This window comes from Chamaea fasciata, unplaced genomic scaffold (assembly GCF_029207755.1).
Source record: "Chamaea fasciata isolate MVZ Bird 193981 ecotype frontalis unplaced genomic scaffold, bChaFas1.0.hap1 SCAF_18, whole genome shotgun sequence".
NCBI lineage: Eukaryota > Metazoa > Chordata > Aves > Passeriformes > Sylviidae > Chamaea > Chamaea fasciata.
Genome location: NW_027094103.1, coordinates 3,587,995 through 3,615,738, shown reverse-complemented (window position 1 = coordinate 3,615,738; position 27,744 = coordinate 3,587,995). Strand labels below are relative to the sequence as shown.

At 42.5% G+C, this 27,744-nt stretch overlaps 1 protein-coding gene across 1 annotated transcript in view; it reads right to left on the bottom strand.

Moving 5' to 3' along the window:
• Window positions 1–3,017: 3,017 nt before the first annotated feature.
• The window catches only part of GCN1 (GCN1 activator of EIF2AK4), a 38,276-nt gene continuing 13,549 nt past the window's right edge, over window positions 3,018–27,744 (bottom strand). The window contains exons 25-58 of the mRNA XM_066199379.1: window positions 27,274–27,429; window positions 24,658–24,839; window positions 24,320–24,400; window positions 23,714–23,857; window positions 22,914–23,041; window positions 22,545–22,734; window positions 22,065–22,135; window positions 21,148–21,313; window positions 20,015–20,209; window positions 19,585–19,831; window positions 19,001–19,122; window positions 18,577–18,691; window positions 17,942–18,121; window positions 17,385–17,605; window positions 16,648–16,716; window positions 16,381–16,519; window positions 16,076–16,272; window positions 15,583–15,725; window positions 14,698–14,815; window positions 14,321–14,536; window positions 13,830–13,994; window positions 13,260–13,421; window positions 12,709–12,801; window positions 12,331–12,474; window positions 11,098–11,367; window positions 10,878–10,991; window positions 10,131–10,361; window positions 9,310–9,503; window positions 8,615–8,729; window positions 7,480–7,576; window positions 6,483–6,631; window positions 5,773–5,877; window positions 4,296–4,514; window positions 3,018–3,740 (exon numbers count right to left, since the gene is read on the bottom strand). Of these exons, the coding sequence (XP_066055476.1) occupies window positions 3,615–3,740; window positions 4,296–4,514; window positions 5,773–5,877; window positions 6,483–6,631; window positions 7,480–7,576; window positions 8,615–8,729; window positions 9,310–9,503; window positions 10,131–10,361; window positions 10,878–10,991; window positions 11,098–11,367; window positions 12,331–12,474; window positions 12,709–12,801; window positions 13,260–13,421; window positions 13,830–13,994; window positions 14,321–14,536; window positions 14,698–14,815; window positions 15,583–15,725; window positions 16,076–16,272; window positions 16,381–16,519; window positions 16,648–16,716; window positions 17,385–17,605; window positions 17,942–18,121; window positions 18,577–18,691; window positions 19,001–19,122; window positions 19,585–19,831; window positions 20,015–20,209; window positions 21,148–21,313; window positions 22,065–22,135; window positions 22,545–22,734; window positions 22,914–23,041; window positions 23,714–23,857; window positions 24,320–24,400; window positions 24,658–24,839; window positions 27,274–27,429 (5,264 nt within the window). The 3' untranslated portion in view covers window positions 3,018–3,614. The remainder of the gene's footprint in view (window positions 3,741–4,295; window positions 4,515–5,772; window positions 5,878–6,482; window positions 6,632–7,479; window positions 7,577–8,614; window positions 8,730–9,309; window positions 9,504–10,130; window positions 10,362–10,877; window positions 10,992–11,097; window positions 11,368–12,330; window positions 12,475–12,708; window positions 12,802–13,259; window positions 13,422–13,829; window positions 13,995–14,320; window positions 14,537–14,697; window positions 14,816–15,582; window positions 15,726–16,075; window positions 16,273–16,380; window positions 16,520–16,647; window positions 16,717–17,384; window positions 17,606–17,941; window positions 18,122–18,576; window positions 18,692–19,000; window positions 19,123–19,584; window positions 19,832–20,014; window positions 20,210–21,147; window positions 21,314–22,064; window positions 22,136–22,544; window positions 22,735–22,913; window positions 23,042–23,713; window positions 23,858–24,319; window positions 24,401–24,657; window positions 24,840–27,273; window positions 27,430–27,744) is intronic.

Genomic DNA, 27,744 nt, shown 5'->3' with positions numbered 1-27,744 from the left:
GTTGTGACCTTCAGCTCACATTCACTCTGCAACTCATGCATTTTAAACACCACACACACACACATATATATATATATATATCGCAATCATTCACCCCAGACAAGCACTGGGGCAGCCCATCATGCAACCCAGCACCACCAGAGTAACTGAGGACACTGTAGCTGCAGGGAAATCCTTGAATCCAGCACACAAACCACCAGCTCAAACCCAAAATGACAGTGACTCCTATTACCTGTATTTTTAAGCTCATGGAACCTCATCATGTGAAAAGCGTGAGGCGTCATGACGTTACCAAATAAAAGGGACAGTAAAAACTGTGACTAATCAAAAAAATCAAAATATTTGAATGTTTTATGCTTTTACATTTGTCTCTCTTCCACTGTAATTTTTAGCACCTTCTAAGTTAAAACCTCTCTCATAAATTATTTTTTGATCTTCTTGAAATACACACTGTTCAGCTGTCACTCAGAGACAGTTGCTTGACAGTTCAAAGATGTTATTACCATCAGTTGTAGGGAAAAATTATCTTTTACTGACAGCTGGTATTTTTAAGACATTTGAAATGAGAAAAAAAAAATTAATTCCTTAGTCTCCAAGTTGGCACAATCAATTTATCAGATCTCATGTTGTGGCAAAAATTATGGGTATTTTATCTCTGATATATTATACTGCAGTGTATAAATAGTTCAGCAAAAAGTAGCTATCAAAATCCAAATCTGGTGTTTCATTGTGACTGAAAAATCAGCATATTCTCCACAAGTGCAAGTGAGCTCCTGCCTCTTACTCCTCCCTCTCAGGAACAACTCAGCTCAGTGCAGAAATTCAGGTGCTGTTTGGGAGGATGAATGAGTTTTTCCACTTGCTGCTACCTAAGTTGAAAATACAAATCATCAAAATAACAGAAGATCTTACTGGCTAAAATGAACAAGTTAATAATAAAGGCTTCATTTACATATAATTTTCTTTCCCATGTTTATGTGAAACATCAATTGGAATCAGAACAGGCAAGCCAAAGTGCCCATGATCAAGAGCTGAAAGAGACATTCTTCACCAAAACTTACCATTTTTTCATTCCTTCCTGGCTGCAGTGATGGAGTGAGTGATTCCAGTACAATCACTGAGCTTTTTGACACCTACTTAGTAGGTTTTGAATGGCATCAAATTTCATACGTGTTTCAGGGCAAAGGTTTTTGCAATGCATGGTTTAACTGCTGTTCCTGTGATCCCAAAACACAGCTAATTCATCAGATGTGAAACTCATTCCAGTGCCCCAAGGTGCCAGATCTTTAAGAGCATTTAGTTGAGTTTTCACTCTTGAGTATTACTAATTCAGTGCAAAATATGTAGCTTAAAGATAATTTCAGATTCACAAGTATTTTGAAAGACAAAAATGAGAATGACAACCCACCTTCAGAATGCAGCTAAATGTGATGAAATAGGACACAGCTTCCATCAGACCAACTGGGAAGCGCTGCAGTGTTGTAGAAATGCATCCAGTGCATAAATACAAGATTAGAGATAATTAACTAAAGAGTAATTTTGTAGCTTGGCTTCATAGCTGATCACAAACTAAACGTGTCAACGCCATGGTGGTGTTGCAACAAAGGAACACCCAGACCTTGTGTTGGGGTGGACAATTGTGTTTGTTGTGTGGGGCTTGCAAAACAACTCCAGCAGTGGACACCTCGAGACAAAGAGGAGTCAGAAGGAAACAAACATGAGGGGCAGCAGTGGAAGTTTAGAAAACATGGAATTCTCTAAGAAAATACACAGAAAATCTAAATTTGTTTCATCCAGGGCTGAGGACACTGGAGTGACAGTGCAGTTGCTGCAAAAATGAACTGTGTTCAGTGTCTGTGGGAACAGGACAAGCAGCAATGGACTCAAGTAGCAGCAAGGAAAACTCTTTTTCTTCAGATATGAGGTAAGTTCTGACAGTCTGATAAGTTCATATGACAAAATAGATGGCATAGAGAGGTTATGGAATCTCCATCCTGGAATGGTATATAAACAACTGTGTGGCAACCAGCTAGGAATGGTTTTGCAGGAGCTGAGCCTATCTTAGGTACAGGGTAAAACAGCTGATTTCCCAAGTTCCTTCCACTAACTCCTACAGCAAATCTGTTGTCAGGACACTACACCACAGGCTAGGAACTGACAGCACCAAGAACCTTTTGCTGGATTCTTGGACTTCTGACCAGAACAAATCACAGCACTCCCAAATACCTGCTCACGGTTCTATCTTGCAGTTTGAGGCATTAGGATGATAAAAACATTCTTGAGTTTACTGCCATAACAATCAGAAAATTGCTTCTAGCAGAACACGTGTTCCCATGGGGTTCAACTTCGTGCTCTGAAATTTTATGATGTGTACTGTTGTGTTCTCCCATCATCATGGTTTGAGCCATCCAGTGTTACAACCAAGGAAGATTACACACACACATACGCACCCCACCCACATGAAATAACAAATCTTAGTGCTCTGGCTTTGCAGGTGCAACCAGCTTCTGTGAGTTTCATAAAAATAGATAAGGCTCACTTAACCATTGCTCTACATGAAATGTAAAGCTCATTTTGCCTTCCTAAAATTGGTATTCTGCAACAAGATTCTCGCTATTTCTATCAAGTGACATAAAACGTACTAGTGAGTTAATTATTTTTTTAAGAGAGATATATGTGGCCAAGTAAAATAAAATCCTTTCTTGGAGCAGCACAACTCATTGACCAAAAAACCTAATGCCAAGTATCTTGTGAAGCCTTTGAAGACGTAAATACAAAGGACTTTTTGCAAGTTGGGTAACTAAAAAGCTGTCTGTAGTCAAGAATACTTTGGAAATTAACAGGAGTAACTACTTACAAATTTCATTAAATGTCAGTTCTAGCTTGGCTTTAAACCCTGTCTTGCCTCAGTTCTGCAAAAGGTTTTCACAGATCACAGCACTGTCCACTCTACAAACAGGTCTGAAATGTAAATCACAGTATAAGTTTGTTGACAAATGAATTTGTAAAAAGAACAGTTTACATCAGAAAGATCAAAGTCGGAGCCTTTATTAAATGTTCCTTCTCTAAACAGACTGCATTTAATCCCCCTTTCGCATCTGTGATTCTAAGGCTATTTAAATACTTGGTTTTACAGGGATTTTCAGTCTTCAGAACCGTCACAAGCAGTAAGTTAGCAGTACACAGAAACAATACAACTGAACTTTCACTGGGTTCTATTCCTGCCTCCCAGGGTGCGTGGAAAAACCAACAATACCTCCAGTACTGGAGTTTTTGCACGGACCCTGGAAAGGAAATACTTGTCACCAGAGTTTAAGCCTGATGTGCTCTAGCCACATCTCACAATTGGCCACAGCTGACCAGTACTGGTTAGTATGACTGTCTCTTGCACATTATCTGTTTCAAAAAGGGGACCAAATTTTTAATTTTCATCTAGTGTGGGTCTAATTAAGGCTATTCTGGTATATTTGATACTAAAATACTCTCCGGGAGTCCTTTTCATGAAATCCCATCAGAATTAACATTTTCAAAAATGAAAACATTTCTAATAGGTGTTGGAGTTGAAATGCTGATGCAGCGGTTGGTTCAGTGTTTCCTGGTCTTGGGGAGCTGTATCACGTCAGGATTGTGTCGTCGATCTGTTCCTCGGAGTCAGCCTGCCCAGCCAGCTTCCGCAGGGACCTCCTGCAGCTTTCATTGAGAAGCTCCAGGCTGGCAGCATCCAGAATCTTGGAAACTGACTGTGGAAGGGAGACAGCACCAATTACCAACTCCTTACAACACACCGTTCCAAATCAGAGTCGGTGTAAGTACCTTACGCGCTGTTATCAACTAAAATCTTTCAAACATCCCAAAAGTCTTCACCTTGTTTTACAATTCCCAATGTGGGAACTATCCAAAAACAGGTCAGACTTAGAAAACAGGTCTGGAAATGGATGCATGTAGTAGTCCATTCTAAATACTCCCTAGCACCACTGTGATCATCCAAGCAACCAAAGCAATGAATTATCAGTGCCAGCTGAGGGAACTCAGCACAGGCAAGGCTTAAGGGGGGGTGTTAAATGCCTCAGTTCTATTAATACTGCACTGTAAGGTTGTCCAGAGCAGGTGTTGCTGATTTCTTCAGAGCATGAGAATGCTGCTGAAGATCTAAATGAAAATGGGAATGTCCACTTCATCTATTTCATAAGAGATTTCCAGCACATTCTGAGGCTGCAGGCACCACACAGACAAAAGCAGGAGGAGGTGACACAGCCTTGCTACCAACAATTACAGTTTATTTATTTGTCTCATACCTCAAGCACTTCTTCACCCGCTCTCATCTTCAAAAGGTTGACAATAGCCTGATCACTGTAGGCTCTCACACTGGTGTTTTTGTCTTTTGTGTTGTCCAGAAGTGCTTTGAGAATTGGTTTAATTGTCTGAGTATCCAGTGGGGGAAGATGGCTTTTATTTGCCCACCAAATCATCTTTTCTGCAACTAACTTTATGTCACTGGATGAGTTCTGAAGACACTGAAGGAGACAAAGATACACTTACATTCAGATATACCAAGGACACGTATTTAAAGCAGTTAATTTTTTTCTAATCTAAGTATTTAAAAACATGCTAAGAAAAGCAAACAGTTTTCAACTCACAGGTACACAAGATACACACTTGTTACCTATTAAGTCTGACTAAACTGTGTAGGAGAAGGTCAAACTTTGAAAACAAGACAACTTTTCAGTAGAAAATTTCTAAATATGTAGTTGATGACAGTGTCACATGTTCATCTCAACTGTCTCAGGAAATGACCATGACCACGAAGTGCAGAAAAGCTGATAGTGTCAGCACCTCTACAAACACACTCAGCAACAACAGCCAAGCCAGTCTCTGGTTGGAATATTGGTTGCATTTTAACAGTGAATTTCACTTCAATATTCAAGGAATGAGAGTTTTGTATTTTATCTTAACCATTTAAAACATGAAAGCTAGTATCTGAATGTCAAGTGCATAATTAATATGGTGATAAAGGTTTTGTGGCAAGTGTGATGTTTTATATTTTAACATAATACTATTACATTAATATAGAAAAGTCGGATTTCAAACAAAAAGTCTGCTTTGAAGAATGTTGGTCTGTATCACGTCAACTTGGCATGTTTGGTAGTTTTTCATGTAAATTGCAAAGAAATGTAAACTCTGAAAATGTAACATGCTGCAGCATCACCTCTCTATCTATCCTTGTCTACCAATAGGGATGGCTCAGCTGTGTGGTGGGGTTTGGGGAGGGCAGACAACTAAAGAAACCAAAAAAACCCAGCCACACACCAAATGAAACAAACAAATAAAAGAATTCTGAAGAAAACGATTTAAATTAAAATGAACTGAAAAAGATGATAACTTCAGTGTTCTCAGGTCACGTGAGTTTTGGTATTTGAAACATTTCTAGCAAAGGTTGTTTGACCTTTAGCAATCTTAAAAGCCTGACAGCTTCCTCACACTCTTCTCTGCCTCTGCCTGCTGTTTGCTACTGCAAAGGAACAATGCATTTTTGAGAATCGGACTTGGGAATCAGCACAGAAAGCTCAAAAGCAGATTTCCGTGTTAGAGCAGGGATGGCAGTGTTGTATTCACAGTTTCAAAGCAGCCTGATACAGTGCTTCTATCTGCACTCTGCCTCAAAAAGAAATACCTAGATTTTCAGGGACTGGATAGACCCACCCATGAGTTAGGTCAAACAGAGATTCAGATCACACAAGAACACCAGCAGGTAGTTAACATGAAAATTCTTACCTTAATAAAGAGGCTGGAAAGTTTGGGAGGCAAGTTGCCTCCCTCTTCCATGTGGTATTTCATGAGAAAGCCCATCCCTCTGATGCCACTAACTGCAATGGGGATCTTCAACATAAAGACAAGAATTGGTATTACTGCAGCAGAATTCAACAACAGCCTTTAAAACCAAACTCATGGTCTGTCAGCTTTTGTGGAAGGCTAAAGCTGTCTTTCAAAAGAACAGCAGCATCGAAGCAGGAAAACACTGAGTTAATGGTATTGAGTAATATGATGAAATAATCCCAATGCAACCATGAGCCAGAAGAAATAAGGCAGCAGTCCCCACCAATTCCACAAAATTCCTACCACAAACTACTCATTCAACACCAGATTTAAAATCTTCCTCCTAAAATGAGTAATTTCCACTTCTTGCAAACTTGGTCTGTGAATGAGAACTCTCCAGGGAAACAGGAGTGTAATTTACTCCAAATGAAAGCTACTCTGCAGTTAAAGATTATTTAATCTTCATCTCCCCAGGGATCAGAACTCAAAGAACCAGAACAGTTGTGTAATTTCACCATAAAAACTGAATCTAGCCAAGGGAGAATCTTCAGATGGCACTTGGGCTTTTTTGTTCTGATTGGTGACACACAAACCTGTTCACACACCTTCAAAACTGCCCCCAACAAGTGCTTGCAACAGCACCTCGCCAGCTGTCAGGCAGGACTCACCCTGTCGGCCGTGGCATTGCTGATGATCATCTCCTGGACACTGTTGTAGTACTTTGGGGAACACAGCCTGCCAGGAGCCACGTTCACAGCCACAGAGAGAGCCAGGCTCCGGCCGTGCCTCACCATCCAGTCGATGCCAGAGACATCTGCTGCAGAGGAAAACACAACAATGGTAGGGCTCCTGCCATCTAGTCCTCTTCATCTAAGAGGCTTTTGGCAGTTTGTCAATTCACTGCCATAAAATGAAATAATGAGCAGCATCTAAAGCAATGCTCTGCTTCTTCCATTTCTCCCAAGAAGACACACAGACAGAGCTAAAATGCAACACCTTTTCCAGGCAGAAACACCACCTGGGCAGGCAGGGAAGCAGACACAAACAAGGGACTCTCTTATTCAACTCAGATACTTCTGATGGTTCAAAATTAGACAAACCTTGACTCCAATATATTTGTAGGTCATCTATAATTTGACCAGCCAATAGACTTCCTTTTTAATCCTACAGGGGAGAGTAATCCATAACACTCTCAAACACTGGGGTCCTATAAAACTCATGTTTTTTTCTAACTTAGAGGCAAATTAGTTAATTCTCCAAAAGCATGTGAAGCCATCAGATGTGGCCTGCAATTAGCATCAGCCAACCTAAGATCACAGTGCTCTCCCAAAAGGTGGGATGGCCCTCCTGTCCGCCTTGCCTTGAATATCCTGTCATGTTCAACTGTCCTTGTGTCAGCAACAGCAATTACTCAGCCAAGCCAGTACTTTTATCAAATCATCAGATAACACATCCAGAGAATAAAGTCTGGGCAACCCCAACTGATAACCAGTTGCCTGTGCTCTTTTATGTACCAGAGAGCACAAATTAAGAGCCATGAGCAAAGAAAAGCACAAGAAAATACAGAGCAGAGATTCAGTCACAAAGTTAGCCTGAATCAATGGCTGAGAAGGAATCTTCCCTGCTTTCAGGATCTGTTCCAGTCCTATAAACAGCTTCACCTACCCAGTAAGTGCTGGTGGAGAACAGTGCTGAGCTCATCATCGGACAGAAAGGCGCACAGCTCTGCCAGGCAGCCGGCCGAGGCCATGCGGGTGGCATCCTGACAGGGGATGGGAGAACAGAGAACATGGCTTGAGCTCAACACACCCCAGAGACAGGCAGCAAGGAAAACAAGTGTCAGAAGATGACAGGAAATAAAGAGGAGGAGAAAATAAATAGTATTTCACTCCTACTCCCTGTGGATTTCTTTCAGTTCACATGGTTTCTTGTACATAATGGAACTTAAAACCAAATCTAAGGTCAAAAAAGCCAACAAAGACTGAAGAATTGCAGATCTTATCTAAGTTCTGATTTGTTAAATGGAGAAGTCATAAAGATGAATTTCAATGTTTTAAAAGATGAGTTCACAAGAGATAAGTTTAGATTCACTTACTCTAAGTGTTATTTCTAGCCATTTCTGGATGAGCTAGTCTCTACTACTTTTCATTTAACACTTCCAAGCTTCACTTGGAAGCTATTTTGGCTTCCTTATGTGACCATCCCATTACTGTCCACTTCTCCCCCAGATTTACAACCCAGCAGGAGTGTTTCAATTTTCCTATTTCTGGCATGTCACCAGTTGCATGTCTGTCACAGAGACTGACATAAAAAAGAAATTATTAGATGATTAATTTAATCTCACTCATGTTACTGTTGCTGTCTGCTATATACCGAAGACCCTATATTAAATGTGGAGAGCTCTTCTCATTGGAGAAAAATCTGCCATTATCTGAAAAATTTCTCACATGGAATGATAAAAACCTCACCTGAGAGGCTACAAACACATCTGTGTTTATAGTGAAGGTACCACTGGCTTTCTCCAAGATAAAAAAGCAAATCCTGACTGCAGAGCTAACTGAAACCTGTTAGTGAGGAGCTACAGGTCAAACCCACATATGCAGTTGCCAAGGAAACATTAAACTGGAGGCTTCTCAGAGTTACCAGGGGCTGGTCAGGAATCTCCAATTCTTCACTGTGACTACATCATTAGCAATTTTCCCAGAAGTTACTTTAGATAGCAATTCTGTTAGTTCAGATTTTAAATGTAAGAACAGAACTGTCTGCAGCAGGGGACCTCTGCAGCTGGCTGAAGCAGTACCTCATCGTGTCCCAGCATCCCCAGCAGCACTGTGCTAATATTCTTCCTAATTGCAGCATCTACTTTTGCACCAGCTCCTCGTGTGACAAACCGCAGCGCTTGCAGCATCGTATCCCTGGAAGAGATCACATTCTACAGTCAGACACTGCCTCTCCTGCACCCTCCAGGAGAAATTTTGCTCTGCATAACTGTAGATCCTTGCACAGCAATTACACTGAGATGCCTTACAGTTTGGGAGAGTGATCCCCTCTCTGCACTGCTGGAAACTCCATGCTAGCCAGTAGTTCCATGTTTTCTGTCTAACGCACACAGATATTTTCTGATTGTTCAAACATTAAAAAAATTATCATGTCAGGAAGTGCATATCTTAGGGATCTGTGCCTTTAGGATACAAGAACAGCTGCTTTACTTCAGAGGTCAGACTGACAGTCAATACTGCCTTTTATCTGGAAGTGGGCTGCTTGGGGATGTGCAGGAGAGGAGAACTGGGCAGACCCCAAGCACTCTTTCTCCTAAATACTCTCACAGCCCAAGTTCTGACACAGGAAGGTCCCATCATCTCCAATCTTGGTTTACAGTCCACTGCTTTCATTAATAGACACCTCTTATTCTAATTGAGGGTTATGTTCATTCATCCCAGCTCTTTCTTTCACCCTCAGTAAGCAGGAAGGTCTGAGCTGTCAGCTGCAGCTTACCTGATGGCAGAGTCATCGCTGGAACGAATTCCATTCAGGAGCTCTGTGAAGAGAGGATCCACTTTGACATGGATGACAATGAGCTTCCCAAGAGCATCAGCAGCTTTAAGGCGAACGGCGCGGTTTGAGTCTTGCAGAGCTTTGGTGAACGTTGTTTGCAACTGGGGCAAAAACGGTTTCAGAGCAATCTCAACCTATTCCAGAGTGGAAGAAGGGAAAGTGGTGGGGTCAAGGATTAAAGAGCAGCTAGAGATCAAAGCGTGAAAACAGCATGACCTCTTCTACAGCAGTTTGTTATCAGAGAGCCCTCGTTAAATCTAACGCACTACTGAAATAGGAAAAACGTGAAACAACAATTTACCACAAAACCTTTGACCTTTTCCAGTCTAATCATCTTTTTTTTCATACTGAAATACAGGGATAGCCTGAAGAAATTTTACACTATCATGAACAGCCTTTTGAACACAGAGCACTGAATAAAAGCTCAGCTCTGTTCAAAGATACATAAGATCCTTGCACTTAACAATACATAAAAATAATGGATAGAGGAGAGATTAATTACATGGTGGATTTTAATAACTTGAAAGTGGGATAAGGGTTTATCAATATTTCTGAGAAGCCTAGTGGTTCAGTGTGCAGTGGGGGCTTTTTTTGTAGGCCAGAAGCTGCTGGAAGAATGCAATCCAGTTACAGTGCTATTTCTACATATCAAATCCACAGCAGCAGGCATCCCAGCTGTATTTACATGAACAGCAACAGATATTTCTGAAGGTTGCCATGGAAAATGTTCACAAACCACAGTCCAATACTTTGAATCTTACCTTAGCTAAAAGAAGGCTTAGTGTTTCAAGCAGAGCCACCTTGACATTCCAGCTGAACCGATCTCCCAAGATTCGAATGAGTGGCCCAGTGATGCTCACCACAGATGGTTTGAGAGCTTCAGCAGAAGTCAGCTTTATAACCAGCCCTAAGGCCTTTGCTGCCTCCTCCTTCTGTTCTGGATTACCAGTTAAAACACCTTCCCGCAGCACCACAAGTATGGAAGTCACTCCCTGTCACGAAAATCGGATAAGAAAGCTTAGAAGCTAAGATGCAAGAAATATGTATCTTATTTTTGCTCCTATTATACACCAGATGCACAAACTTGGAGAGTTTCTCTCAATTTCCTGTTGACCTTCAGCTGCCTGATTCCACACTGACAGAGCTACTTTTATTTGGTTTGATTTCATGCCTCTCCGCCTTACTAAGCCAGTTGCTATGAGAAAAGTGGTGGCAGCTCAGGGAATTTTTAAACCAGAGAAATTTGGCACAGAAGTCCAGTGTTACTCCCCCACAAAAAGCAGCCAGCAACCATAAATTACGTGCATAACAGAATTGTCAGAGACCTCACTGCAAGACAGGTCTTCTGTAGGGTTACTCAAGAGCTCTAATCTACAAAAAGTCCTCCAATATACAGGTTTGGAATGCCTAAATAGTCACTGCTTCTAATAGCTGTAATATATCAATCAGCTCTCCCCAAAGGTGGGCTATTGTGGCTGTGATGAATCCGCGTTCATTCTGATTTTTACCTTCTTAGGAATACAGAATCCTGGCACGTGCTCGCCCTTGGCCTCATTCCCTACAATCCGGATATCCCTGTGCAGGTCCTCAATGAGGGCAAGCTGGTTCCCAGCATCTAACTTCTGCAGAAGAGAGGGGTAAACAAAGATCAGGCAACATCCAGATATCTTTTGGGAAGTCTTCTCAGGTCAGGCATTACTCCTGTAACCTTTTTAAGCTGCCTCTCACCTTGGTGATGGAATTAAGTGCATCCCAACTTTCATTCAGAACTACAGGGTTGGTGTCATTAAACAGTCGAATCAAGCCTGAAACCAAGCTCCTGAGATGTCCAGTGTAGTCTGCTTTTGTCTTGGAGCAGTAGATATTCAGCATGACAGCTGCTGCCTGTCTCATGCCCAGCTCAGGGCTGCGGGTAGCTTCTAGCAAATCTTCAGTTATAATTCTTTGTCCAACATCATCTTCCACAGACAGGATCACAGACTGGCAGTTTGCCATCTCCTGAAGAGTCCAAATTAACTTTACATTAGCTCTCAAACAGAACAAAGCCAAATTTAGCCCCAGGTTTCTCCGCGTTATCCCCAGCACTGTCTCTAGATGAATACTACAACACACTCCACTTGCTAATTGTTTCTCATTAAAGAGCTGGTCACATAACCATTAAAGGCTTGACTCAGTCCTGGTGCAGACACAGGTATGACCAATTCTTAAAATTTAACAAGTGACCAAACTCTGCTGAACTGATTGCTGCAGCAGATGCAGGAGGGCTAATTTACAAAAATTAGAGTAGCTCAGTCTCCCCCATCTTACTCACCCATGAGAGACTGTGAGTCTTGTCAGATAACATTCTTCTGATTTAGGTAGTTTAATGCTGTGCGTCACAGCACTAATTACAAGCACGTCTGTGGGTACATTAGAGATCTCCAGGCAGACTTGGGGCTAGAAGCTGATCTAATGGGTATCCACAGCAGAAAGACAAGAGGACTCTGTCACTCATTCCTAATTCACCAACTGATTATGAAAATGTCTGTCCACAGTCACAACTCCAGGATGTTCTCTGGAGTCCAAACACCAGATGTTTTGGAAAGCAGTACCGGAGGAGTGCAGCATGCAAAGTAGGAGATTTCCTCCCTGCAGCCCTTTAATCTCTCAGTCTTCTACACCAAGAATAAATACAAAGTTAACTAGACTTTCTGGCAGTTCTCCAGGAATAAGTAAACTGAGAATTGTATCTTGTAGCAGGCCAAGGAGACTTTTAAATGGATACAAATAGATTTGCAAAGCATAGGTTTTTTGACTCACAATATGCCACCAGGCAAAAAGACTCATCCTGGAGAAGCTAATGGACTGAATTAAACATCCAATCTGTGAGTCTAGAGAACACAGATTCTGGGCTGGGAAGTAAACCCGGTACACTATCTTCAGGCAGCCTGTCACAACAAAGAGCTGAGCTGTGCTACTTGCCAATTGCTCTTCACTGGTGCCCAGCTTCTCTTTGAGCGCAGACATCATGGCAGGCAGGATGACACTCAAGTGCCGTGTCAGAGCATCCCCTGCCACTGAGGAGAGGAAAGCCAGCACCCTGGTGTTCACTGGTGGGGTAGTCAGCTACAAAAATAAAAACACCAAAAATTTAAGACAAGCAGAAAGTTTTTTCAGGAGGAGTCTCTCTACAACATGAAATATTTATGCATCACAAGCCAAGTAACAATGTTTTGAGCACAAAATCAGAAGAAAATTTCAGACTATGCTCTTCCTTTTGCCATACTGGTCCAAAGAAAACTGTCAGCAAGCAGAGGAAACAGCACAGATATAAAGTTTAAAATTTGTTTTCCATTGTACCTTTGGCACCAAATAAGGCAGCACCACACGGCTCTTGACAGCCATAACTTGTTTAAGACCATCCACAGCAAAGTCAGCTGTCTCCTCATTATCCTACAGGGAAAGAGAAAGAGACAAACCTGAGAAATGATCTGTGACACAACAAGCTAAGCCCTGTTTCAAGGGACAATTTTCCATGTGATCATAAAAACAAAACCAAGTCCTTCTATTCAAAAATGTTCTCATATTCTCATAGTACCTAGCAAAACCCAAACCTAGCTCTTCTGTCACATCAAAAAGATTTTCCATTTCAAGCATAGCGGCCAAGCAACTTCATCAGGTGACAATGGCAATTCCATCACAGAGCCAGGTGCAGCAATTCTTAGGCCCAGGCTTAAGCCACAAGATCTTCCCTACCACTGGCTAGGGTGACTCCAGGAGGAGACAAAATACTGCTGCCGTTCTCTGGAAGGTCTGCCACTACATTCCTCCTCCTCTTTTAAGTTAATTATTCAAAACTTGTCCCACAACATCATTAATCAAGTTGTTGACTAATCCTGAGCAATGCTCACCAGCTGCTTCAGCAAGAAAGGCAGGATGTCTTCAAGAGCCTGATGGCCAATTGTTGAGTGCAGCTGTTCAAATGTTTTGGCTGCAGCCTCTCGAACTTCTTCCAGAGGGTCACACAGTGCTTTTCTCACTGTAGGAACCAGGGACTCTGAGAAAAGCAGTACCTGTAGATGAAGAGATAAAATTACAGAACATCTAAAGCACAACAGACACGCATATCGCAGTAAAGTAGCGAAGAACTCAGAATTTGCACAACTGAAACTAAACTGCAGCGTGCTTAGAATAATATCGGAAGAAAAGCAGGATCCATCAGCACAAATAGCTGCAGTGCTCTAAGGCTACCTAGTGGAAGATTTCTAGTACTATATCTCATAAAAGGCAATGTTTAAATTTACCGACTGATACAAATTCATACAATTTGCCTGAGCAGCAACTCGGTGTTAGTTACAAGTGCTGACTTCAGACCACAGAACAAGTCCAGCACTGGCTGTAGTTTTGTTTGCAGTGCAATACCTGCAGCATAACATCAATACCTGGGAAAATGGGAATTTCACCCGGCACATGTGACTCACCGCATCTCTGCTGGTTGATTTCATGATCTCACTCAAACCAATGCAGACTCCTTGCCTCTCATCACTCTTGTCTGATCTCAGTCCATCTTCCAGGATAGGAATGATTTCAGGAAGAATCTTCTCCCCTAACTTTCGCACAAGGTCTCCTAATGTCCGTGCTGCAACCTGTCCCCAAAAACATATTAATTATTTTTCTTTTTTATAAAACTTTAAAAGGTGAACTGTGAGCAAATGTTCACTTTTGACCATATGCTACAGTTCACAGTGCAGGCAGAGCAGTAGGAATGGAAACAGTATTACAGATAACCATCAAAAACCAGTTTTACTGTCATCACAATCACAGCTGCCTTCAGCAAACAGAGAATTCAGACATGCTCATGCTCAGAACAGTTAAATTGATGATAGCTTTGGAGAAGAATTATCCTGTGTTCCTCAGGAGTTATCTTCTACAGTCACCTGCAGGATCAGGAAGGCACAACTTAATTCCTTACCGTTCGCTTATCTGCACAAGTACTGGCCAGGAATTTCAGCAGAAGCCCAAAGAGTGTTGGCAGGATTTCCCGCAGCGTGCGAGGAGTGTTGGAGACAACGATTTTCCAGACATGTAAGGAGGCCTGGCGCACCACCAGCTGCGTGTCCGAGCGGCCCATGTACAGCCCCGCCAGCACCCTGTTCCTCCTCTCCACTCCCAGAGCATTAATGATAGCCTGGAAAGAAATAGCACAGAATTGTATTATCTGCCCCTGAAATCTATAAAAAGAACAGAATATGTGATTATTCAGTATGTCTTTCCAGCAGGCTGTCCATGCTGATTAAAAATAGGAGAATTTGAAAAAAATAAAGGCACAACAGGCAAGAATGGCTTTACCTTGTTTGACTGGGCTGTTCCAAAGTTGTCATCCTCTGAGGCAGTTTCTGTGGTCATTTTTCCAGTGACTCCTGAGATATGGAATAGAAGGTCTCCAAGGAGCTGAACTGAGCTAAACCTGGCAACAGGAGCAAGTCAAGTGTTACAAACAGGGCACTCAGGCAGTACCTGTCCAGTTCTGACAAGACAGACTGGAGCTACAGACCAGAGCCAGATGTAAAGCACAGCTGGGTCTGCACTGAAATGCTGCATGGGCTGATGTGCAACATCAGTCTGCCAACATGGCTCAAAGCAGCATGATAAAGGGAAGGAGTGAATTCCAAACTGAAGGGCTGAGAGAATTTTCAAATCAAAACAATGAATCTGAGAATAGCCTTGACTCTAAAAAGGAACAAGACATTGCTCCCATCTGTGTAACCCAAACGACATTCACCTGGGGTAAAGAGTACTTAGCAGCACTCAGCTGGCACAAATCATTTAGTGCAGCTAATTTTTGAGCAACTGCTATTGGCTGTGAGTGCTCCACTGCACATTTTCATAAACAGGAGAACAATAACTTGCTCAGCATTTGGAGAAATGGAAAACAGTACACAAGGGCTAAATATTGCCACATCAACTGCCTTGGAAGTGCATTTCAGAGTCACCGCCAAAATTAATAATCCAGCATGAATGCTCTGGAGGTAGTAGGAAACCTGATCCAACCTGGCAGGCCTTTGCAGATTCAAGTGCTGTAAGGCATCATAGTCAAATCAACAAGCAAAAAGAGACACTTGTTTTTGCCTCACAGGTCTCTGCATTTTTTTGAGAAGCGACACAGAGCCTAAATCACACCAGTTTTTCAAGCGTGGAAGGGAAATGTTTGCGGCTAAGCTGGTTCTGCCTTACCTTATCCTCCACAAGTCATCAAAGAGCCCATCCTCGAGCTGTGGCAGGAGCAGAGCAATGGCAGTCTCGGCGTACATGCTGATGATTCGCTGCCCCGCGCGCAGCGCCGTGTCCCGCACAAACTCGTTCTCGTCTGCCAGGGCCTGCACACGGGCACAAAAGGGGCTCTGAAAACTCGGCCTTTCAATACACACATGCAACAGGAGGGAAACAAACCAATGTTTTCTCTCTCCATGAAAACCAAGTGAACTATGGAGTTGTCAATGCACAAAGACGACTTCAAAAACTGACTAGTGATCACAAGTAAAAGACAGCAAGCCAATAACTTAGAAGAAACAGTTTATAATTTAAATACACTTTCTTTTTTTTAAATAGTCCAGCCAAGTTGGACAAGTCTCTGCACATGCCACATTTATTGAAAATGATACTTTAAATATTCTAGAGGCTTCTTTTTATTCTCTGATAACTAAAAGATTTCAGTTTTGCTACATACCTTAAGGATACAAGGAATGATGGGACCAACATAGGGAGTGAACTTGTCTCCAAAGGTTATTGGCAGGTAGTTGAACATCATGATATAACCATCTCGTACATGTGGAGCAATATCCACTTTACTGGCAGTCGCTACAATCTCTGGCATAAGTTTCTCCAGCTTTTCTACCCCCAAACCAGCCATAACTTCAGCCAGACCTAGGGAAAATGAGCAGGGAACAGAGCTGATACACACAAGAAACAAGCAGCTAATCTGATTTAATATGAGAAAACCTGAGCTCTGTGCTCACACACAGCTGTCCCCACCTTGAGCAGCACCAGAGCGATCCACTGAGCTCTGCTCATATGTCAGTGTCTCCATCAGCCACGGCAACAAATCCTCAAAGCAGGACTCTCCCATACCCTTCACCATGGCCCCCAGGGCCTTTGCAGACACTGTGCGCACCTAACAGACAACAGAAACAGGGATCTGCAAAATGTCCAGTCAAAGGTGCTACAGATGTGGCAGACAGATTAGGACAATGTTTAACCTACTGCACTGAAAGACAAACTGTGTTTGTACAAAAGACTTACTTCAGGTACAGGATCCAACAGAGAGGCCTTCAATCCAGGGGTCACACTGGGTAGGTACGGAGCCAGATCCTAAAACAAAGAGCCCAGAAAGTCAGAACCAGATTCAAATGAGAGAAAACATAGTCACCTTCATGTAAAGGACATTCACCCCTTATAATCAGCAAACATCTTTAACATCCTGAGAGTTTAACTAGTTGCTCTCACAATACTAAAGACAAACATAGTGAATTATTCTGCAAGTCCAAGAAACCCCAGTTCTGTGCAGATCACTCAAAACCTTTTTAATGCTCATTCACAACCCAGCAGTTTGTGTCTTAGGAAAATCCAACACTCTTAACATTTACACAAGGTTTAAATGTAGAGATTATCAGGACAAAAATTAAACAAAGATCTTTAGCCTACAGTCAGGTCCTACAAATACTTTTCAAACAAGCGCTGGATCCATTTGTTAGCAGCTGATCTGTGTTTCATTTGTTTGTTTGTTAGGGCATTTCTTATATAGTAAAAATTATAAGACCTTTTTGCAGGGATAAACTGATAATAACTAGATGCTCAAAGCTGACAGTCCCAAGGACCTGAGAACTGTCACTATCCTTATAGTCATCTGCTCATTTACATACATTTAATTAAGAAGCTGCATGAATGCTACTATTTTCTACCTTAACAGCAAAATCTCCAAGCCAAATAAATTTGCTCTAGTGCTTGTCATAGTAATCAGTTGGAGGGCATTTCTGTACCTTCTGGTCAGTCAGGGAGTACATGTTCCCAATGATCTGGGCAGCCATTTTCCTGGTGTCTGTGGAACGATCCTGGAAAGCTCTCTGAACAATTGGCATGATCAGTGCTAAGGATGGAGCATCAATGAAATGGACAAATTTGGTATCCAGCAGAGTCTGCAAACACTTCTGAGTCTTCCTGGAGGGGTCAGTGAGAGCATCCAACAGAACTGGAGCAATTGCTGAGTATTTTTTAAAAGGAGAGAAGAGATTTTATTTGTACATAAACCAAAAACATGTCATGGATGAGCTGGTTTGTTCTCATGGCATGTTTCAGGTCCTTCTAAAGCAACACACAGCACAAGGACAGGGGAAACTATTAACATCAGCTGAAAAAATGGACAGGAACATTTAAAAAGCCTGAAAGCACACAGCTGCTGTTAAGCTTTCATGTTATACTTCTGTAGGATTAGTTCCATTTCTATACAAATTTCCATTTAATCCTAAATACTGTGAAAACCTTGCTGTCATAAACCACAGTCACATCAGGACACTGGAGATGCACAGACAGGTCTTACCCAGGATCTCTGGATTCCTGATGACAGATCCAATCTGCCTGAGAGCCTGCTGCCCTGCATTCTGCACCTTCACATGGGAATCTGTCAGCACTTCAGTGAGTTTGGGCACGATGTTGGGTAAACAGGAAGAGAGTTGTTTGGGAGCACAGTATGCCATAGCCCCCAGCAATTCCACTGACCCTGTGAACAAAGTACGCCAAGAAAAAAAAGAGAAAAGACAAAACACAGTATTAAGAACTGACATGAGATGATGATCACATTTACTTCAAACTCAAATCCAGCAGTCAGAGAGCACAAAGAAAGGCTGAAATGCATTGTCACTCTATGCTACCTAAAGACACAAAAAAATACTTCTCTTTTGTACAAGGGAAAAGGAATGTGTTAAGAAAATTCCAGGTTCTGAAGTATCACTATAGAGACAGGATACAAACCGTCCCTTGAATATGCCAGGGAAAAAAGGGTTACTCAAATGTGTCAGGGAACTCAGCTGTAAAAAGCTGGAGAAGTTCCACAGTCCCTTATAAGACAATAAACCATCGTGGCCATCTGAAGGGATGAAGGAATACACAAAGGGGACGACAACAAATGGAACTGTGGGTCACTCTCAATCATGTCAGGCGCATATCGGTCCATACCAGCTTTAGTTCTCCAAGATTCCTCTTCTAATGCCGCAAGAAGTGATGGCAAAACCAGCTTCACTCCGTGAGTACTCAGATTGCTCATTACAGCTTTGGCACAGTCATCTGCAGCCTCCAAGGAGAAGAGAACACTTACAAACTGTGACACAACACTGTTTTCCTTCCTCTGAGACTCTCTGGGAACAAAGCCTTCATGTAACTAGTGTCTCAGCACAATGGCGCAGCTGGCTAAGTAGCTCCCAATTAATGGTCAATGAAATCAGATGCTTCCAGTTACTAAGAAGATCAAATTGTTATTAGTGGTATCTCAAGGGACAGGTCATCTTCTCTATTTGCCTTATTACAAACAGGATTCACATCCATATCCATTCCATCTGGGTTTTTTAATGCTCTGCAATAGCAGGAATTTAAGGCACCTTACCTCTCGCACATACTGGTTCCCATCTCCAAAACAAAGCAGCAGGTGAGGCAGCACGTGAACCACATAGGGCTCAAATAGCTTCCCGAGCATGCTGCAGAGCATCTCAAAGGCAAACAGAGCCCCTAAAAACCCAAAAAAGACAGTCAGAGCAAAATAAAACTTCATTTAAGGAGGATGGGAAAAGAAGATACAATTTGCCAAATATTGTTCCAAAAGCACTCAAATCTCACAACAGGAAGTCTCTTGCTATCTTGCCCTTGTGGCTCATGCTGTAGTAGGGATTTGTGGCCTCAGAAAAGAAGCTTTCCCCCAGCAACACCTGCCTTTGGAAACAGGAGAGGGGGGCACATCCATATGGTCCAGGACTAGAAATCCTTCTTCCACCACAATGTGAATCGAGCAATTTTGGGACATTATACACAACCAACGGCCTCACAAGAGATATTTCCCATTTCTTTCTTGCCAAACTTAAGGAAAATAAATGCAGCTAAACCAAACACAGGGGTGCAGGATCTTCACCTGACCACAATGGTAGTAGGCACAAAAGAAATGCTAAGTATCTGGAGGGAAAAGCTGTCTCTTACCCTCCCGCCGGCGGAAGTTCTTCTTGTCCTGGATAGCATCGGTCAGCGTGGTCATCATCTCCTGCTGCTTGAGAGAGAGGATGCCCAGGCCTTTCACCAGGCCTGCCAGACCATAGGCTGCACCTTTGCGCTCAGCATACTTATCAGACTCCAACAGCAGCTGCATCAGCTTCTGGATCATTCCTCCTGCATCCTCCTTAATTGCAGGCACTAGAGGTGGTAAACAGCTTGCCACTGACTCTTGAACCTGTAAAACAATCCACCAGCCACCAGATGACAAAACAGTCATTACTAACAGAAATTCCTGCTAGAATGCACTCCAAGTGAAACCTTTCTGTCACCATTTTTCACCTCTCTGCCATTCCTAACAGTATCCTGGTGTTAACCTGCCTCTCTGTGGAACCTGGCAACTCCTCCCAAAGGCACCTACCTGCTGAGATGGGGTGGACAAGGCTGCTATCAGTTTGCCAACAATTGGTTTCACTTTAGGGTCACTCTTGTCCAGATGTTTTGCCAGTGACCCCATCAGAATGACCACGCTTTGCCTGACAGCATCATAACTGGCATCATTAGGAGCATTTTTCAGGAATTCTTCAAACACTGGCAAGAGAGAGTTAACATTGTCCTGAAAAACAAAACCACAGAACTTGCCACTAGAGTCCACTCAGAATGAGATTTGCTATGCTCAGTGGACTTGTTTGTTCTTCTCTGAGCCAACAACTGAACAATCACACTGTATTTACAGTTCATTTCATGTGTCACATCACGTAAAGCCTTGTACCATCCCGACAGGCAACAAATATTTCCTGCTAGAGAGAAATTAGCTCTTCAAAATTAGAATCCCCAAGCCTGCCAGCATGATGTTCTGCCAGAAGCATTGCAGGCTCCCAGGCCTGAACATCAGTACCTGCTCCTCTGCTTGCCCCATTTGCCAACGGAGAGCAGAAACATCAAATGAACTTCACACTGTTTTTCTAAGAAACACAATGAAAGAATGAATAATATGAAAATACCCCAATTGTCTTGGACCAAACTAAAGAATACAGGCATCTGTTCAGAGGTGACTGGCACATATGAGGAAATCAGAAGCTGAGCAATTCACATCCTGCATACCTTCCCCAGCTGACCCTGCTGGGGAAGAGCTGGCAGGGAGAAGAATGGTCCTCAGTTCCTCAATGTTTTAAGTTTAATTAAACCAACAATCAGCAGGCTTTCATGTTTTTCTTTGCATGAAGCCTGAAAAGGAATTCTCATCTTCACAGGATTAAAAGACCTATGGTCTGATTTTATTTTCATTACTTTAGTTTTATACCATTTTAACTCCAATTGATCCAGGGATATTATACTTTATAGCAATGACAGGGATGAACCACACTTAGTCAACACTACACACTAACAGAACAACTCTGAACACAAAAATTCCTAAATGAAAGTTTTCAACTGTTACAAGTAACAGCAACCTCTAAGTTTATAATATTTTTTTTTTTAAAATCTATGGGCTCCAACACAGTATCTACACATCCATTACATCTTTTTTCCACTGATAGAAACATTCAGACTTACTTTGCCATGAGTGTTGAGTGTTGAAAGAGCTGCATCCAACATGCACTTCCTGACCTCAGGACTCCGATCATTCAGAGCATCTGGCACAAAAAACTGAAAGAGGGGCTTCACCTGAGAACTGTCCAGATGTTCTGAGAGCTTGTTAAGGGCCAGTGCTATGCCACACCTGTGAAGAAGGTGATGAGCCCGTGAGCTTACTGACTTATCACAGAATTGAGAGCTCCCAATCACATTTGCTATCAGCAGCAATTACAGAAACTGAGAGCAAGAACCATTATGGAAACAAAATGCCTCAGAGTGTCCAACCTCTGTGCATTTCATTACATAACTCCATGCTGCAGTCTCCCACAAGGACAACAACCCCTCAGCCATATAATAGCTTTTATCTCAATTAAGCTTTGGGGATACTTGAGCCAACTTAGACACCAAGATCACTTCAACTACTGCTGAAATGCAGCAGCTTTACAACAAGGTACATCAGCATTAAAGGATAGATTAGCTCAAGACAAGTAGCAAACAAGATGATCTCCAATTAAACCTGTACAGCACATACAAGTAAACAGAAAGTAATTATCCAAACTGGAATTTGGCCAGTTCATTAAGGCTTGCACTGCTGCTCTTGAAACAATCAATGGCCCATACAGAGGTGGGAACACAGTAAGCTAAGACAAAAATCAGACAGTCTGAGAGGGAAAGACTGTTTTTATCAGGACATAGAGATGACAGTATCCAATATTTTGATGGAGTTCTGCCTGGCCCTAGTTTGCTTGAAGGGCACAAATATTCTCTACCAGAAGGACACATGAAAACAGCAAGTCAATACAATTGCATGTTATTTGTTCTTCTAAATAAAAAAATCAAAAACATTTCATTTGGATGTACAGGAAAAGATGAGATCAATCTGAATATGACTGTACCTTGCTTCCCACTGGTCAGGCGGTGATTCAGATATCACTCGTCCCAAAGCATCCAAAACTGGAGGTGGCCTCTGGAAGGAGAAAAGATTTCATTAAAATGCCTTTTCTAAGTATAGGCACGCAGAGAATTTGTCAACCATACCTGCAATGCCATTTGATAATACTGCACAGAGTAATGATACCACTAGCAGAAGAGCAAGGTGAAAAAACAAGCAGAAAGCAAGTCTGGGGTCAAAATTACTTCAACTGACACTGCCCTAGCACAGCCTTTCTGTATTATCTAAGGCACCCCTCCCACCTGTCCAATGGTGCCATCAGTGGCTGATAACATGAAGTTCAAGACATTGAAGTCTGTGCTAAGCTCAAACAGGACAACAGTAGATTCAATGCACATCTTCAGGACAGACAAAAGGATAAGTGACTAACAGAAAATAAAGCAGCAGCTCATGCCTGTCAACCCCTTAGGGCAAGAGTACTTACATAGAGCTTCTCCTGGTAGATCTCTGTGAGCTTGCTCATGACCTCTGCTGCTTGCTTTCGGTACTGAGCTACAGCTCTGGAAAGAGCCTCAGCTCCTGCCTGTCGCACTGCCTCTTCGTGGTGGATGACATCTTTGATCAGCAGGGAACACAGGTCAGGCTGCAGCTCCAAACCCATGGACTCCCACAGCCTGCAGCACACACACAGAGGTGATGGGTCACCCTTCAGCAAAGAAGCCACTACCACATGTACAGTTGGAGTGACCTACAGGTGCCCTCCAGCTATGGGGCAAGGCCCTTGAGTGCAGCTCCATGCCACGGGCAGAGAAGAGGTCCCTCTAAAACCCAATCAACAAAGAAGAACCCTTACCTCTCTGCCAGCTTCTGAATCTCATCTTCAACGTCAAACTTTACTACCCAGAGGCGACGCAACAGGTTCAGTCCATTCTTCTCATCACTGTCTGGGGTTGGTAGAACCATTTGTAGCTCCATCAGTCCCTGAATTAGTTAACAGGAAAATCAGTGCAAGGACCTGATTTTTAGAAATAAACACTTTAAAACACTTACAACTTTTGGCAAGTCAAGCTCTCAGTGGTTGGAAGTGTCAAAATTCATGTTTGCTTGTGCCTCACACTGCCCATGATGGTCAAGGACTTCCTGTTACTAGTAGGTGAGATGGTGGGACTCAAGAACAGTGCTCCCCACAGGCAGGCTGCTGAGAGGCTCTGGTGACTAGAGTCTATTCTGCTTCTAAGTACAGACAAGACAGCTCAGGTGGCCTAAGCTGGAATTTGTTTCATGGCAAAGAACACCAAGTACTTCAGGTTTTTCTTTCTGTGTTCTCAGAAGTGACTAAGCCTGAAGCTTTCCAATAACAAGGCCTAGTATAAACATGAATTTTTTGACAGCTTCTCTCTTTAAGACTAAGCTCTATCCAATTGTAAACAGAAGGTGTTAAGTAGTCCTAATTATACCTCTTTTAAGGAAACAAAGGTGTGGATAAACCCAGAGTACTCCTTTGTGCAGATAAATGCAGCACAAAGAGCATGACTTGGAGCGTTATTGTTCAGACTGCCTCTGAACCACTGCCCAAAGCCTGGCATCACAGCTGAAGCCTCTCTGCATCTAGGTGAAAGAAGATTCACCTCCCAAAAACTGATTTCCACCTACCCTGAGAGCTGCATCTCGAACGTTCATGCAAGGAGACTGCAGGGCCTGCAGGAGCACATCGATCTCCTCCTGCTCGGCGTAGGCACAGCCGTCCTCACCGCTGCTGCTCGCGCACAGCGCCGTCAGCGCCTCCGAGGCCAGCACCTATAACAGCACCAGCAAGTGTCACAGACTCCACTGCACCTTGAGCTGCAGTCAGAGCAAGCGCTGAGTGTTGTCACAGTGGAACAAAGTCCCAAAGAACAGTGACAAAACCGAGACGTGACAAGTTCAGCCCAACTCTTTGCTTTTTATTGATCTTTCTGTCCTTCTCATCCCTTACAACAAACACTCAGAGGAGAGACTACTGAGCCTATCTGGCAGAGCAAGGCCTTAGAGAATGAAAAAATGTCACCTCTGGAAAACTGAAGAATATATTTGGTGCAATAAAACCCACAGAAAAGATATGCAGACATTTTAATCCAAGAATACCATAAACACAGAAGATAATTGGGAATGTATCAACCAGCAGTATGAGAGACTTACACCAAAGGGTACATTTCCCTCATTCAGATGCTGATGAAACTTAGGGAGAATCCTGATGTGGTTATGAAGCTGAGCACTCACCTGTAATCGTGGAGAACCCGTTCCTATCACCCGGGTCAGCAGAACCAGCATGTCCCTGCGGGGCAACAACTCTGGGCCATTCTGAAAGGTTGAGGGGAGAAAAGGGCAGGGGGGAAGGAAAAAGGCTTTTATCTTGTGATTTCAAAGTGCCTTGCCTATGTATGACACTCCTTAAAAAATCCCAGTCAAAACCTAGGGCTAGACAGGTACCAAAACCCATGGCAATCCCTTACATTTAACTCTAACTTGGAGAATTCATCTGCTTTGTCCAGTTTATACATCAGCTGTTTTATCCCATGGCACATCTGATGGAGGTCATCTGACCCCACAGCCCTCACCTCATCCACCAACAAAGACTGGCCATTTCCTGATGATCTCAGCTGAGCGTGGACTGTAAGAATCTGCAGAATCTTGACCAGAAACTCCTCCTTGTCTTCGATGTTATGGGGTGTCTCAGTCATAACCATCTTCAGGAGAGGAAAGACTAAGGAAAATGCTGGAGCTGATAATGGGGCAGCACCTGTAAAAAGGAAAAATCATCCTGTGAACACACAGCTGATCCTCCCATGACTTGGTTGATAATACTGACTGGTATAAAATGTACACTTGAGTAGCTCGTAAGAGATATGGCCAAGCTTCAGCCTTATGCACAAAGATGCTGAGTAAACCTAAGTATTTGCCACTTAATAGCAGCAACAGTGTAGCCCCAACAGTGACTCTTGGCATTTCAGTGTTAGGTTAAGGGTAGGATTTGCTGATCTTAAGGGTCTTTTCCAACCTAAATGATTCTATGATTCTACCTGGCTTCAATTAAAGTCACATTAGGATTCCAAATTAGTACCAACGCCTCAAGAGTATAGAAATACATACTGTAAATAGAATTGAAACAATTCAATGAATTAGACAGTCACTTATAAAGTTCATTTGTCCCAAAGCAAGGCCCTGTTTGTCAGCTGCACTTCCTACCAACTTAGCTAACCCGTCATTCCAACCTTCAGCTGGATCCTTGAGCATTAGGTCCTTCTAATTCTGGTGCAAGCTTCCACTCATCTCCTTGAAAAATTAAAGTTTTCGGATTGGTTGCTAAAAGATTTTGCTCCTTCCTTTTCTACAGGCCCTTGGCTATAGCATATAAAAATGCTCCTTCCAGTCCTTCATTAGTCCAGGTGCCTACAGAAAACATTTCCTTTCTGTATCTTATCTGTGCTGACAGAGAATGCCCAAGTTAAAATTTCTAAATGCAGATGAAGAGCATTGCAGATACAATACTGCAGTATTAGTCAGCTTATGTAGGGCAAAAATACTGCAAAAGTAGTTCAAGGGAGAAATATTAAATCCCAAACACATTCTGAGCTCCTATTTAACATGAACAGCTTCAGTAAAACCCTCTCTATTTCTCATGTGGGATTTTTCTCTCTGTTTGCTCAGTATCTGTTTGCTTTTACATTTTACTTTTCTTTTTTAAAAACTGGCCAGATATTTTTAGCCTCAAACCACTGTCCCTCTACACACAACACGAGAAAGAAAGCTTTATTGGAGAAGAAAAATGTTCTACTTACACAGTAACTGGTATTGACCAACACAAGAAAGATTATAGGATGTATCTTAGCATTTCAGCAAGGAATGATAAACTCTATCATCCACATTACAAGGAGGTATGGTGTCTCCTAGGACCCACAGTAACCTAAGAAATTAATCTCTACTAAACCATATCACACATATTCCAAAGAACTTCAAAAATGAGGAAAAATCCTTTGGGAATATAGTATGAGTTGTCCAACAAAGTGCTGTGGAAACTACTGCCCTTGTCTTGCAAAAGTGGAAAAAAATGATTAGATATTAATTTAATAAAACAATATAGGAAATCTTGAAGGACTAAAAATACTTCCACTATTTTCTGGAAAAGGATTCAAATGAACGTGCACTTACTACAGCAATAAATAGCACAGCAGAGACACCAAATTATCACTGAGATGTTCCGCACTGAAGTGGTGATCAACATGGCCAATGGCCACTGGTCAGCTGTGACAGTGACGTGCCACAGTCACACCACTGAACAGCAAGAGAACTGAACTATGGGGCTACGGGACCAAACTGAATCCCACATTTACCTTAAAAATATACACCATCTCCCACAGCAGCTTTTGATTGGGTTATTTGATCAACAGCTCCAAAGCCTGGCTGAAGTGAATCACCTCTATCCCAGGAGTACATCCTGAGACAGCCAAAGCCATCCCAGCCCTCAAAGGACACACACCAACCCTCCTCTTCTATACTCTTATCTTCAGTGAAGTGGCACAAGTACTTGTGCACTCCACTGTGAAGATTCTGGAAGCAACCTAAATTAAAATTAACTCCAGGAAATAAAATTTAAAAAAAAAACAAAACAAAAAAACAAGAAAAAAGCTTTACTTTTACTCAAATCATTGCCTTGCACTGTAAAAATATCGGTGGCAGCCTTCACATTACAGAGTGGAGAGAACTGCTCTTTATACCATCATGCCAGTATAAAATATTCATGAACTGCAGCACCACACGGCAAACAAGCAGAGGCCATGGGCACTTCACTGCTGTGATCACAGATAACAAGCAATTATTTCGTCTCTCCACTTAGTCTGACTGAATCCCTTATGCTAAGTGGTGTTGAAAGGTAGGAGCTGTCCTTGGCAAAGATGAGCCTTAATTTCACTCTTGTTATTTCAGTATGAACCATTTTAAGAAAAAATACTGTTATTTTATTTCTACACTTAATTATAGTTGCAACATCACTTCTACTACTACCAGCAGGAAAAAACCCTTAAAGTTTTTCCTATCTATGAACAGCTATCCAGTTAAAAAAGAAGTGAAGTTTCGCTTGCAAAATATAATACAAACACTGAAAACTAAATCAGTTCATAGTTATTGGAGGTGGGGGCAGCGTCAGCAGGATGTACCATATCTACCATACTTCATACCTGGCTCTCCCTTGCTGGTTCGGCTGGGAATGGTGTGGGCATGCAGCAAACTGACCACTCTGTTCAGAGCAACAGGCAGCTCTTCCTGACACCAGGATTCATCTAATTCACACTCTGGTTTCATCAGGCGCAAGGTCACGTGGCTTACTAGAGTACCTGGAATGGAAGAATAAAGAATCCATGAGAGGGCTAAACCAAAATACTTCTCGAGAGAAAAAGCCCCAGGAACACAGACCCAAGAATTGTAACAAAGCTCTAGGCAAGAGCCCAGGCTGCAAAGAGGCTCAGAGCAGGAAGCCGAGCCCAGGGCTGTCAGGGGACAGATTTCTTCCCATGTGTGAGTTACACTCACACCCTCCAAACTCTGCACAGGGAAGATGGTCCCACAGTGACCAGCTGCTCCTCAGAGCTGGTCACTGATCAGACAAGTCTTTGTCTTTGGTGCCAGTCCTACCCAGCAGTAGGATCTCT